Here is a 14,691-nt window from a genome sequence, read left to right as displayed (position 1 = left end):
CCCTTCCTGACATGAGAGTGGACCATAATCCCCAGCCTCCAAACAAATAGCAAAGTTAAAGGATTGCTAGTTGAAAATGAACCTGGATTAATGGGAACAGTGCCAGTTTCAGAAATTCATCTGCAGACTTTGCAACCTGTCTCCCCAGGTCAGCATTCACCAACCACCCCCACTCTCGCTCACACCTTTTTCAAACCCATGCTCTCCAATTTCTCCTCCAGCGTCTCTTCCAAAATGGGGCGGAACTGTTTGATGAATTTTGGATTCTGTCTCAGGGTGTCCAACAGCTGTTGCTTCCGGTCTAGGGAACTCTCCAAATCTGAGGGATAATTATTCACAAAAAAGCCATTAACAGTCTGAGAAACACAGAGAACAAGAGGTCGGTGGGGTGGGGCGGGCAGTTGGAGAGGCGGAGAGAGAGAGAGAGAGAGAATGGGAGATCGTGACACGAAAAGTGCAAGGCAAAGGGAGACTGAATGGAAGTGGCAGATCGTGGAAGGGTATAAGAGGCAGAGAAAAAAGGTGCATGAGACAGGGACAGTGAGAGATATTCAGCAGTAAACACCTGGTGAGAGCCATAGGAGATTGAGATCTGTGAAAGAGAGAAGATGCAGGATAGAGCGAGAAATGGGGAATCTTGGGGAGGGGAAAAAAAAGTGTGGAAGGCAGAAAGAGTGAGAACGAGAATACCAAAGACAGAGAGAGATGGACAGTGAGAAGCAGACACAGCACAAATGAGAAAGGAATATAACATGAACAATGGAGGGACTGCCAAATAAAATAAATTGGACAGCAAGAGACACCGAGGGAGAGGAATAAGAAATTTAAAGAGCAGGTCGAAGAGGAAGAGAGAACATGACAACTTGTATGCTTAATTTTGACTCAAATGTATTTTACTTCAATGTCAATCATTTTATTTCTCCTTTTATTTCCTCACTCAGTCACATTCCCTCCTCTGCTGAAAGCACCCCGCAGGTGAGGAGTTGGTGAGGTAGGGAGTATGGTCCCACATAACAGGTGCTTTCCACTATCTCACTCCAGTGTCGACCATGAACCTAGTGCAAGTGTTAGCTGCCTGATATACCATGAGAGGCGTCACAGCCAAGCAATCCAGTCGACTGACAGTGTGTGAGATCTACCTGAAAACTGCACTTTCGAGAAAAGCAAGTTCTCAGGCTTTAGTCATCCAACTGTTGAATAAAAAAATAAAATGCCCAGAACTTACCATCATCTTCCTCAGATTCCAAGCCTTGACTCTCAGAAGCTGGAAAGCAAATGATATTTTACACAATTTGATCCCGTGCTGGCGATTCACTAAGTCCCAGTGCTGAAAGCATTACAAAAAGAACAAGATCTCTCCACTCATTGAATCCATACAATGTGAAAGTAGGCCATTTACCCCATCTAGTCCACACTGACCCTTTGAAGAACATCACACCCATACCCACCCCTGCCCCCCACATTTACCATGGCTAACCCACCTAGCCTGGACACTCTGGGCAATTTAGCACAGCCAATCCATCTAACCTGAGCATCTTTGGGCTGTGGGAGGAAACCGGAGCACCCAGAGGAATCCCACGCAGACACGAAGAATGTGCAAACTCCACACAGTCACACTACGTGGAATTGAACCCGGGGCTCTGGCACTTTGGAGGCAGCGGTGCTAACCACTGAGCCACCGTGTCACCCAATGTTTGCTGGTTGAGCAGCGTGCATCTTCAACTCAGGAAGTGGTGTTCAGAACTCAAGGCACAACATAAACAGGGGGCCTAGCAACCGACCGTCAAGTTCGGCGACCGCCAAGCAATGTCAGGATTGCAGAGTGAGTCCCCTTCGAATGTGGACCCATGAGGGGTGTCTGACCATGTCTCACCTCCAAAACCAAGACCACCTCCCCCCACCCGTAACATCGCCCATCTCCATTCACGCCTCTGACCCACTGCGACTGAAATCTTCCCCAGTGTCAGGGAGGTACAAGCAAGTGTTGTTTGGAAAATGATGTGAAACCAGGGGCTCTGTCCTGCCCTTCAGCTGAAGTGATATATTTGCAGAACCATAGCACAAACTTTGCTGACAAGAGAGATGTGTGGGCAAACCGTTTCATCCTGTACTATTCAAATTTGCTGACAAGAGAGATGTGTGGGCAAACCGTTTCATCCTGTACTATTCAGAAACACTACACTGTACACGAGCTACACTATCCTTCTCTTAGATAACAAAGTGTGGGGCTGGATGGACACAGCAGGCCAAACAGCATCTCAGGAGCACAAAAGCTGACATTTCTGGCCTAGACCCTTCATATGCTGCTTGGCCTGCTGTGTTCATCCAGCTTCACACTTTGTTATCTTGGATTCTCCAGCATCTGCAGTTCCCATTATCTCTGATCACTATCCTTCCTTGTTGCCTCATATTCAAATTCTGCATTACCAAATATGTTTGATACAAGGTACTAATTAATCCAAGGATGTCAAGGGAGTTCTCAGGCGACCGATGCCCTGGCCCATATTTATCCATTGGTTAGACCACTGAAATAAATTTTTAAAAAAGAATAATTTCACAGAATCGCAAAATGGTTACAGCACAACAAGAGGCTATTCGGCCCACTATTTCTGTGCCAGCTGTCTGCAAGAACAACTCTCACCTGTACCCACACCAGTGCCTTTTCATGGAATCATTGAGTCATACAGCAAAGAAACAGACCCTTCGGTCCAGCCCATCCATGCCAGCCATGTTCCCAAACTAAACTAGCCCCACCTGTCTGCAATTGGCCATATCCCTCCAAACATTTCTTATTCATGTACTTGTCATGTAATAAACACTTAAAAGTATCTGTATCTAGGTACCCTGTACCTGAGATAGTGCCAAAGAGGCGACATTACAAACTTTTCACTGCATTCATTCAAGTGCCAGTGATAATAATGACTAATGAATTCTAAACTTTCCAAATGTCTTTTAAACGTCGTAACTGCACTTGCATCCATCGCATCCTCTGGAAGTTCATTCCACACATAAACCACTCTCTGTGTAAAAAAACAAAATTGCCCCGTGTTTTTTTTTAAATCTTTCTCTTCTCACTTTAAAAATATGCCCCTTAGTCTGGAAATCCCCACCCAAGCAAAAGACCTTGGCCATTCACCTTATCTATGCCCCTCGCGAATTTACAAACCTCTATAGCGTCACCCCTCAACCTCCTACACGCCAGCGAAAAGCGTGCCAGCCTGCCCAGTCCCTCCTTATAACTCAAACTCTCCACTTCTCCCTGGAGCCCTGCTAATCTTTCCTCTTCAAATAATGGTCCAATTCCCTTATGAAGGGCATAATGAAGTCTGCCTCCACCTCACTCACAGGCAACGCTTTACAGAACCTCAACGCTCACTCGCTGGAAAAATGTTTCCCTTGTGTTGCCTCCGATTCTTTCGCGAATCCTCAGGTTCTCGATCATTCCAAAAACGAGAACAGTCTCCCCCTGTCTATTTAACGTCACTTTGTCAGATCTTGTTGTACACAATAATGGCAGTCACCTTTCCTGTATCGGTAAAGCACTTCAATAACGTTTACATTGAGGGGGTGCAGGAGCACTTGTGAAAGGCTCTACATAAATGCAAATCTTTCTTCCTCCCACTGCCTTTTGTGATCCCAGAACATGAATAGTCTCATCTCAACCATTGTCTACCCTTCCTAAAGCTGAACTCTGTTGCCTGTAGCCAAGCACCCATCCCCACTGTTGCTTAGAGACGAAAGGGATAAGCCCTGAGCCCCTGGAATACACAACTAGGATCATGGCAGTCAGTGCTTTCACTACTGCAGGATTTCTCATTTAAAAGTCAAAACATGTGACTTGTTCTGCGATTGATGAGTTAATAAAATTGATAAGCTGTTAAAAATGATTAACATTCTATGTCTTTGTTAAAAAAATTTCAGTTTCAATACATTTGCTAATTCTGATATTTAATATCATTTTGCTAATTCTGATATTTAATAGGATTTTGATTCCTAATTGTATCTCGCTTACTCCTCACTAGATGGTGCAATAAACAAGGATATAATAAACGAGCCAGTCACTATTCCAATATCCAGCCCTTCCGAATGTGAGTTCCCACCACCGTCACTATCTACAGTCTTCCCAACAATAGTACAGGCCAAAGCATACGACTCTTTGGGGGTAGATAGTAGCACAGGGTGACAATACCAAAGCTATATCTCCATCAATGTTAATATAGTCAGTATCTAAGGATGCAGGGGCAGTAGGGGTGTGAGGATAGGGGTAGGGAGTGGTGCGGGAGGTGGGGTCACTGACAGGCAGTGTGATGGAGCTAGAGATAATAGAGATACAGTCAGTAACACAGGGCGCTGGGGGGAAAGGGGTTACTGAGTGAGTGTGAGGGATCTAGATTAACATCAGTAGAGATACAGTCAGTAACACAGGGCGCTGGGGGGGAGAGGGGTTACTGAGTGACAGTGTAAGGGAGCTGGATTAACATCAGCAGAGATACAGGGCACTGGGGGTGACAGAGTCACTGAGTGACAGTGTGAGGGAGCTGGGTTTTCAAGTGAGCATGTAGAACTATTTGGTTCTTTTGTGTATTTCATAAGGAACCAAGTAATAGAAATATAATAAAGGAGCAGATTTTCAAGAATATGACTGAAAGATGCAAAACTTCCAGTCATTGTGGGAAACAGTTAATATCAGAATATTGGACGTGGCAGTGATTGCATGAAAAGTGGAGAAGGGGACAGATTTCTGAACTGCGTTGAAGAAAATGGTCTTGTTCAGCATGATTCTTACCTGACGAGGAGGGGAGCAGTCCCGGATCACGTCTGAGCGGATTTAAGTGGGTCACGTGGAGGACATCATAGTCAGGAGCATCTTGGAACAGGGATCATAAGCTTCAGGTTAGTTACAGAGAACAACAAGCAGCAATGAAGAACAACAATGCCCGACTAGAGGAGGACCAGTTTCGATAAAGTGGAGGTAAGTCTGACCCAAGTAAGCTGGAGCCAAAAGCCCACAGGCAGAAGTGTAGCGGAGTAATTGTTACTCTTTAAGAAATAGATGGTTAAAGTGGAACCTCAGTCCATTCCCACAAAAGGAAAAGAAGGATATAGAAAGTAAGGTCACCCCAATGACAAAACAGCCAGTTAGATGTCAAGTTGGTCATACAAGGGAGAAGGAGGCAGAGAGACAGTAAAACAGGAAATAAGAGCAGCAAAGAGACAGCATAGGAACATGGTTGACTATTGTTGGGTAGCCAATATCACAGAGAATCCAAAAAATCTTCCAAGGATACATGAACAGGGAAAGTGATGTCAGAGAACCAGGAAGGATCATCACATACCAAAATGGAGATCTATCCATGGAGACAGGGATATGATTAAAGTTCTGAACAGGTACAGCGCATCAGGGTTTACTGAGGAAGAGGAGCTTGCTAAATCTAATATAAATCTCCAAGGTGTCGAAATAATGGAATGGGATGAAGTGGAGATACTTTAGAGAGCAGCAGCATCTGGAATGCATACCTCACCCTTTGCGGCTGTGGTATGTTATTGGTTGCTGAGGGACACAAGGGGCAGAAACCGGGGAGACTCGGTCTAAATCTTCTCTCCAGCTCGAATACGGGGATGGCTTCAGAACATCGGAGAACTGTAAATGTTACAGTCCTGACCCAAAGCAAGTGTCAGAGGTTGACACCAGCCAATACGGTCTCAGTACCAGGGCAGCTTTTAGAACCGACCATCCAGGGGAAAATGAACAACCAGAGCACCAGCGAAGCCAGGGGCACAGATTCGATCGGGGGACATCCTGCCCGACAAACCTGATGGAGTGTTTCGATGAGGTGACAGAGAGTTTGGATAGGGACAGAGCAGTCAGCGCTGTGGATATCACTGGGGCAATAGAGTATGGACACAAACCTGGCCAAGGGGTGGAGAAGGGGCAGTATGTGGCAAATGGCCGTTTTCTTTCAAACATTCTGGGCGGGGGTATATTGTGGTATCTTCTTGGGCAGAACTAGGACTGCTGCTGGTTTTGCTGGATATCCGAGTGTGGAGGACAATAATGTTGAAATCTGAAATAGACATGCAACTTGTTGGTCCACCGAGAGGGATAAAGATGGTAACGGACATTAGAAAGGACATAACTGGCTGGCGGCATGGCTGGACACTTGACAATGAAATTCAGCTTTGAAAAGCAGGAAATTAACTTTAACTCAATTGATACAATCATAAAAGAACAGAGGGGCCTCTGGGCGTTTGTGCCGGAAATTTGAAGATAGCAGGACGGGTCAGTGTAGCACATGGAACACTGAGTCTTATTCTAGAGGCAGTGAAGACCAAAGCAATCATTATGATAGATCCATATAAATCAGTAACAGAGCCCCGGATGTATCCAATTCTGGTCTCCAGACTCTGGGATTTTGTAAAGGACACAGCAGATTGACCAGAATATTCCAGAGATAAAGAAATACGATGGCATGATGGAGTGGAGAAACCGACGTTGTCTTCAGCACCAGACAAGGCTAAGAGGTACCTGATGGATGTGCTTTAATCATGAATGCTTACTGTAGGATGAAGAAAGAAAAACTACCTCCAACACAGAATTGACAATTGGCAAAAGAATCAGAGGTGACAACAGGGAAAGTAGCAGCAGTGTGTACTATCTACAAGACGCACTGCAGAAACTCACCAAAAATCTTCAGATTTCAAATCCATGACCACTTCCATCTAGAAGGACAAGGGCAGCAGATACATGGGAACACCACCCACTGCAACTTCCCCTCCAGTCTGACTAGAAAGCACATCACTGTCCCTTCACTGTGGCTGGGACAAAATCCTGCAATTCCCTCCTTAATGACATTGTAGGTGTAACCACAGCACATAGACAGCAATACTTTACCAACTAGGGGAGGGGAGTAAATGCTAGCTCAGCCAGAAATGCCCATACCCCTTCAGCAAAGTCTTAAAAACTCCTGCACCATTGAGTTGTTGGGATTTTAAATGAAGTGCCTGCAAGGGTGGCAGATACAGACTCAATAACAGCCTTCAAAGCGAATTAGACAAACACCTAAAAGAAAATGAATTACAGCAACATGGGGAAAATGGAGGAGAGTGGAACTAACTGCTCTTCAACGGAGCTAGCACACGTACAGTGGGATGAATGGACTCTTTCCCCTGTTCTGCATGTACATGAACTAAAAGACACCAGCGCCGACAATCCTTAGAACCCCACACAGCAGGTGATGTACCTCTTCATCATTTGGTCATAGCTGGTGCAGTGCTCACTGGAAGCCCAGCCCTGAATGATGATGCAGCTATCTGAACTAATGGGCAGTGGGAGGCACAGCGATTAGAGGATTGGTCATGGAGCACACAGGCCTGACCTCTGAGCACATACTGAGAACAAGGAGTCACAACTTTAAGGTTCAAGTACATGATAGATAGAGACATAGGCACAGTAAAACAGTTCTTACCTTGAACTGGTTTAGAGGATAGCTTTCTGAGCTGTAAGGGAAGAACGCAACCAGGTGTGGGTAATCTACATTTCAGTTGTAATGAAATAGATTGAGAAAAATTGCTCTTTGAAGCTATTTCAAACTTACATGCTCTTCTCTGTTTGCAAAATTGTTTTTACAGAGAGTTGCCTGAGCAGCCAAAACAACACCAGAGGAAGGAACTTAATGCTGTATCTAACTCCATCTTGTACCTGCCCTAGATGTGTTTGATGAAGGCTGTATAGAGAGAACCTTAATGTGTATCTAACAGATACTGTACCTGTCCTGAGAGTTTGGAGGGACCTTTACTCTGTATTTATTCCCACACTGTATCTATCCTGCGAGTGTTTAATAGAGACAGTGTAGAGAAAACTTTACTTTCCTTTCAAAAGAGCAGACATAGCTTTATTTTCAGTTCAAAGGAGTAGAGGGAAGTTCATTCTGTATCTATTCCTGTGCTGTACCTACCTGGGAGTATTTGATGGGGCTAGTGTAGAGTTAGCTTTACTTTAAAGTTATTTTCAATTTAAAAGATTTAGATTTAGACCTAAAACTTCAGTCTGTGGATGTGAGTTTGCTTGCTGAGCTGGAAGGTTAGTTTTCAAACGTTTCGTCACCATTCGAGGTAACATCATCAGTGAGCCTCCGACGAAGCGCTGGTGTTATGTCCCGCTTTCTATTTATCTGGTTAGGTTTTCTGGGGTTGGTGATGTTATTTCCTGTGTTGGTGATGTCATTTCCTGTTCTTTTTCTCAGGGGATGGTAGATTGGCTCCAAATCAATGTGTTTGTTGATGGAGTTCCGGTTGGAATGCCATGCTTCTAGGAATTCTCGTGCATATCTCTGTTTGGCTTGTCCTAGGATGGATGTGTTGTCCCAATCAAAGTGGTGTCCTTCCTCATCTCATAAGGATACGAGTGATAGTGGGTCATGTCGTTTTGTGGCTAGTTGATGTTCATGTATCCTGGTGGCTAGCTTTCTGCCAGTTTGTCCAATGTAGTGTTTGTCACAGTTCTTGCAAGGTATTTTGTAGATGACGTTCGTTTCATTTGTTGTCTGTATAGGGTCTTTTAAGTTCATTAGCTGCTGTTTTAGTGTGTTGGTGGGTTTGTGGGCTACCCTGATGCCAAGAGGTCTGAGTAGTCTGGCAGTCATTTCGGAAATGTCTTTGGTGTAGGGGGGAGTGGTTATGGTTTCTGAGCCCGTTTTGTCTGTTTGTTTGGGTTTGTTGCTGAGAAATCGGCGGACTGTGTTCATAGGGTACCCATTCTTTTTGAATACGCTGTATAGGTGTATACGGACTACCAAAAATTCACAAACCAGAAGCCCCCCTCAGGCCCATAGTGTCGCTACCTGGAACACCAACCTACAGATTAGCCAAGGAACTACACCAAAGACTAAAACACCAAGTAGAAGACTCCCACCACTCCATTCGCTCCACCCAAGAATTCCTGAACACCATCAAAGAAACCAAGGTAGAAGAGGATGAAGCAATGGTCTCCTTTGACGTAACAGCCCTGTTCACATCCATCAACATCAACCTGGCCAAAGAAACACTGACTACACTATTAGAAGAACCGAAGACACATACACCAGACACCACCAACCTCATCAGCAAGGACAACATCATCAAGCTAGTGGACCTATGCCTCACCACCCACTTCACTTTCAATAACAAAACCTACAGACAAACCAACGGTACACCCATGGGATCTCCGATATCAGGGTTCTTAGCAGAGTCAGTAATGCAGAGACTCGAACAAACAGCTCTGCCAATCATCCAACCCAAACTTTGGGTCCGCTATGTGGATGACACCTTTGTCATCACTAAACAAAACAAATTAGAGGAAACCTTCAAGACCATCAATAATACCCTTACTGGCATAACATTCACAAAAGAGAAGGAAAACAGCAACAAACTGCCATTCCTAGATGTCACAGTGGAGCGAACAGCCAATGGGGAACTTCAAACCAGCATCTACAGGAAAACAACACATACGGATCAAATACTGAACTACAGGAGCAACCATCCCAACACCGACAAACGAAGCTGCATTAGAACATTATTCCAACAAGCCACCACACACTGCAGCACAGAGGAACTACACAGAGCAGAGGAAAATCACCTATACAGCGTATTCAAAAAGAATGGGTATTCTATGAACACAGTCCGCCAATTCCTCACCAATAAACCCAAACAAACAGACAAAACGGGCTCAGAAACCATAACCATGCTCCCCTACATCAAAGACATTTCCGAAATGACTGCCAGACTACTCGGACCCCTTAGCATCAGGGTAGCCCACAAACCCACCAACACACAAAAACAGCAGCTAATGAACTTAAAAGACCCTATACAGACAACAAACAAAATGAACGTCATCTACAAAATACCTTGCAAGAACTACATTGGACAAACAGGCAGGAAGCTAGCCACCAGGATACATGAACATCAACTAGCCACAAAACGACATGATCCACTATCACTCGTATCCTTACGTACAGATGAGGAAGGACACCACTTTGATTGGGACAACACATCCATCCTAGGACAAGCCAAACAGAGACATGCACGAGAATTCCTAGAAGCATGGCATTCCAACCGGAACTCCATCAACAAACACATTGATTTGGAGCCCAACTACCATCCTCTGAGAAAAAGAATAGGAAATGACATCACCAACGCAGGAAATGACATCACCAACCCCAGAAAACCTAACCAGATAAATAGAAAGCGGAACATAACACCAGCGCTTTGTCGGAGGATCACTGATGATGTTACCTAGAATGGTGACGAAACATCTGGGAACAAACCTTCAAGCTCAGTGAACCAGCTTACATCTGGAACAAAATAAAGACCCACTCTCTTGTGGACCGAGAGGAGGAGAGTGCTGTGTTGGAGGTGAAAGGAGGACGTCGGGTTGGCTGTGCGCCCTTGCAACCAGTGGATCTTAATGCTGGCTTCAGCCTAACGCTGGTTCAGGGGAGCAGCCAACCTGCAACGATGGCTGTGGCAAGTGCTCGTGCCCCAGGTCAGGGGGTCCAGAACACCATTCGTGTTTCTGTAAAGAAGGTGGATGAAGGTGCACCTGTGGACCGCACCTTCTTCGTGAAGAGGGTCCTGTTGGACTGTTGTGGGTTCGCTGCTGCGGACATTTACCGCCTGCAGGATTTCCCCGGAGGAGGTTTTTACAATGTAACCTTCAGGAGTGCCAAGCTTTGCGAGCGCTTCCTGGAGGTTTTCAAGGAGAAAGGAGGTGAGGGCCCCCTCTCTGTATTGACCGCTGTCCCGCTGTTCGTGATGCCAGCGCAGAGGAGCCGTATGGTGACTGTACACATGTACAACCCGCATGTGCCAGCAGTTGATGTCCTGACCTTCCTTGGAAGGTACGTGAAGGTGGAAGGGGACCTAATTGACATCATGGACCCCTTTGGCATCTGGACGAGTAAGAGGCAGGTCAAGGTGACGCTGAGGATGGGCGCGGACGGGAACATCGTACACCCACCGTCCAGCTTCGCGATCGGCGGGAGCAAGGGCTACTTGACCTATGCAGGGCAACCTAAAGTCTGCCATGCCTGTGGTAGGTCAGGTCACATGGCGGCCGACTGCAAAGCCACCATCTGCAGGAACTGCAGGGAGGAGGGACGCCTTGCAAAGGATTGCCCACAAGAGAAAAGCTGCAACCTTTGCGGGGAAGCGGGCCACCTCTATAGTGCATGCCTGCGGCGGGGGACCACCTAAGCCCAGGTCGCCGGCAGAGGCAATGTGGGTCCAGACCCCCCGGAGGAGAGGAAGGCACCAGGGCCCAGCAAGGACCCCACTAATGTGCAGGAGGGCCAGGTCGTGCAGGAGGGCACAGCCCCGCAGGATGGACCCGAGGCCAGCAAAGCGCCCCTGCAGGCTCCACTCCCACCCGACAACCCGGAGTCGATGGAGGAGGTGACAGGTGACCCAGGGGAGTGGACGACAGTCCGGAAAGCGAGGAAGAAGGTGTGTTGGCGGGCCCAGGAACCGCAACCATCAGGTGGGAAGAGGCAGCTACAGGGGGGCTATAAGAACTCCTCTGACGAGGGAGATTCAGAGAGGGCCGCCCAAAGCAGAAGCTAAAGATCTCAAGGGAGAAGGAAAGCAGCACCCCGCTTCCAGGTGATGGGAGGCACCCTGAGGCTCCCTCCGACACCCAGCCACGTGCCGCTGGGGCCCTGGAGGGCCCCCCGGAACTTCCAGGCGGGAAGAGGGAAACAGCGCATCCCCAGCCTGACCCAGAGGCGGACTCTCCTGCCTCTGTACCCCCGACGGGGGGATGCCATCCGGAAGACAGCACGGACGGTTTCCTGAGCCCGGACAGCGTCCAGCAGTTAGCCCGGGCAATGGGCATGAAGTGACAGATGGAGGGGCTGGACCTTGGACTTGGAGAGGGTACTGCGGTCACTGCCCACAATGGGGGTACGGGTTGACGCTGCGCATATTAATGCTCGCAAGTCAACCGCGAGATGTGTGTCCACGTTGGCCTACCTAACCACCATCAAGGCGGACCTCCTGTTTCTGCAGGAGTGCGGGATACCGCACCTCGGCAGGTACGGGAAATGGTCCGGCGCCTGGACCTGTGGGCCTTCGATCTGGTCGGGGGGTAACGACTGTCGCTCCTCGGGCCTGGCTATTCTGCTGCGGGGGCGCAACTTCACCATCTCTCAAGTTCAGGAGGTGGTGTGGGGGCGCCTCCTAGTGGCTGACATCACCTACAGGAATGCTCCCCTGAGGCTGATCAACGTGTACGCCCCAGTGGTACGGAGTGAGCGGTTGGCCGTCCTGCAGCGGCTTCCACCCATGCTGGCTACGTCCAGGCCGGTCATCCTAGGCGGAGACTTCAACTGCATCATCGATGCAGATGGAAGATCTGGCGTGGGGACAGCAGGTGGGGGGAGTCAACTGGACATCACGTCCAGATTCCTGATGGGCACGGTGAAGGACGTCAAGCTGCTCGACGTCTTCAGCACCCCTGCAGACGGAGTGCAGCGGAGGTACACCTGGTTGCGGCCAGACGGGTCTATTCGCTCAAGGATGGACTTCCTGTTTGTGTCACGGGCGTTCTCGGTCAGGTCCACCGGCATCGAGCCGGTGTTCTTCTCTGACCACTGCCTCCTGCTGGCCGACTGTCACTTACAGGGCGACCAGCAGGCCGGCAAGGGAACGTGGAAGCTCAACATGACTCTGTTGACCCCAGAGAATGTCCAGGAGCTTAAGAGGGAGTACGCCGGTTGGAGAACCGTGAAGACCCTCTTTGAGTCTCCGGGCGACTGGTGGGAGACAGTGAAGGAGAACATCAAGAGGTTCTTTGTCCTCAAGGGTGTTCAGAAGGCGAGAGAGAGGCGGGGAAAGCTGTCGCGACTCCAGAAAAGGGTGCAGAACGTGCTCCTTCTGCAGTTGATGGGGGTCGATGTCACGGAGGACATCCATGAGGTGAGGGGCCAGCAAGTCTCGCTCTTCGCCGCGGAGGCCTCCAGGATAATCTTCCGGTCCAGGGTCCGCTCCGTGGAGCAGGACGAGACGTGCTCACATTTCTTCTTTCAGAAGGTGCACAAAGAGCTCTGTGCTTAGACGGCTGAAGGAGGACGACAGCTCGGTGACATCGTCTCGGCCCGACATTTTGAGCATCAGCAGATCCTTCAATGCCGGACTGTATGACACGAAGCCCACGGACAGCACGGCCACCGAGTCGTTCCTGTCGTCTATCACGGAGGTCTTAGACGACGTCACGAGGGAGTGGCTGGACCAGCCAATATCCCTGGACGAGCTGACCAGAGCCCTCAAGTCCTTGGAGAGGAATAAGACTCCCGGGAGCGACGGCTTACCGGTCGAGCTGTATTCCGCTCTGTGGGACCTGGTCGGCCAGGACCTGCTGGAGGTGTACAATAGTGCGCTTCGGACAGGGGAAATGTGCAAGTCCATGAGGAAGGGCATCATCACTCTCATTTACAAGAGGAAGGGGGAGAGGGAAGAAATTAAGAATTGGCGTCCCATTTCACTATTGAACGTGGACTACAAAATCCTGGCCAAGGTCATAGCCAACCGGGTCAGGTCTGTCCTGGAGTCAGTGATTCACCCTGACCAAACCTGTGCTGTGCCGGGCAGGAAGATCGCTGAGCGCCTCGCGCTCATCAGGGATACGATCGCCTACGTACAGGACAGGCGGGTGGACACCTGCCTCGTCAGCCTGGACCAGGAGAAGGCCTTCGACAGGGTCTCTCATGCTTACATGAAGGACGTCCTCTCCAAATTGGGGTTCGGGGAGGGCATCCGCAATTGGATCCAGCTGCTCTACACCAACATCATTAGCGCAGTCTCGATCAACGGGTGGGAATCAGACAGTTTTCCTGTTAGATCTGGAGTCAGGCAGGGCTGCCCGCTCTCTCCTGCCTTGTTCGTGTGCTGTGTGGAGCCCTTCGCCGCATCCATCAGGAAGGACGTGAGTCTGAAGGGCGTGACTATCCCAGGCAGCGGAGGCCTTCAGGTCAAGACCTCCCTGTACGTGGACGACGTCGCTGTCTTCTGCACCGATCGTCAGTCGGTGAGTAGGCTGTTGGACATCTGCGGCCAGTTTGAACTGGCCTCGGGTGCCAAAGTCAATAGGGGTAAGAGCAAGGTCATGTTCTTCGGGAACTGGGACAACCGCTCCTTCATCCCCTTCACCGTCAGGACGTACTACCTGAAGGTGCTGGGTGTTTGGTTCGGTGGAGCTGGGGCATGCACTAAGACTTGGGAGGAGCGTACCACCAAACTGAAGCAGAAGCTGGACAGGTGGACACTCCGGTCCCTCTCCATCGTGGGTAAGAACCTGGTTATCAGGTGCGAGGGACTGTTGGTGTATGTGGCGCAGGCCTGGCCTATTCCCTGGACCTGCGCCACTGCAGTCACCCGGGCTATCTTCCACTTCATTTGGGGGTCGAGGATGGACCGGGTCTGCAAGGACACCATGTACAAAGACCTGGAAGATGGAGGAAAGGGCGTACTGAACGCCACCCTCGCCCTGACGGCTACCTTTGGGTGCGGCTGCATCAAGCTGTGCACAGATCCTCAGTACGCAAACACCAAGTGTCACTACTTACTGAGGTTCTACCTGTCCCCGGTGTTGCAAAGGATGGGCCTGGCCTCGTTGCCGCGGAATGCTCCGAGTAGTTGGACCGTCCCGTACCACCTGTCCTT

At 49.0% G+C, this 14,691-nt stretch overlaps 1 protein-coding gene across 4 annotated transcripts in view; it reads right to left on the bottom strand.

The window, feature by feature from the left end:
• dzip1l (DAZ interacting zinc finger protein 1-like) overlaps positions 1–14,691 on the bottom strand; it is a 173,644-nt gene that overhangs the window by 120,466 nt on the left and 38,487 nt on the right. For all 4 annotated transcript variants that reach the window (XM_048542812.2, XM_059650968.1, XM_048542811.2 and 1 more), the window contains 4 exons: positions 7,467–7,497; positions 4,787–4,867; positions 1,226–1,264; positions 186–319 (listed from right to left, as the gene is read on the bottom strand). In XM_048542812.2, coding sequence (XP_048398769.2) covers positions 186–319; positions 1,226–1,264; positions 4,787–4,867; positions 7,467–7,497 — 285 coding nt within the window. The remainder of the gene's footprint in view (positions 1–185; positions 320–1,225; positions 1,265–4,786; positions 4,868–7,466; positions 7,498–14,691) is intronic.

Source organism: Stegostoma tigrinum, chromosome 14, assembly GCF_030684315.1.
Source record: "Stegostoma tigrinum isolate sSteTig4 chromosome 14, sSteTig4.hap1, whole genome shotgun sequence".
NCBI lineage: Eukaryota > Metazoa > Chordata > Chondrichthyes > Orectolobiformes > Stegostomatidae > Stegostoma > Stegostoma tigrinum.
The sequence above is the reverse complement of the archived record's forward strand: the minus strand, read 5'-3'. Positions and strand labels throughout refer to the sequence as shown.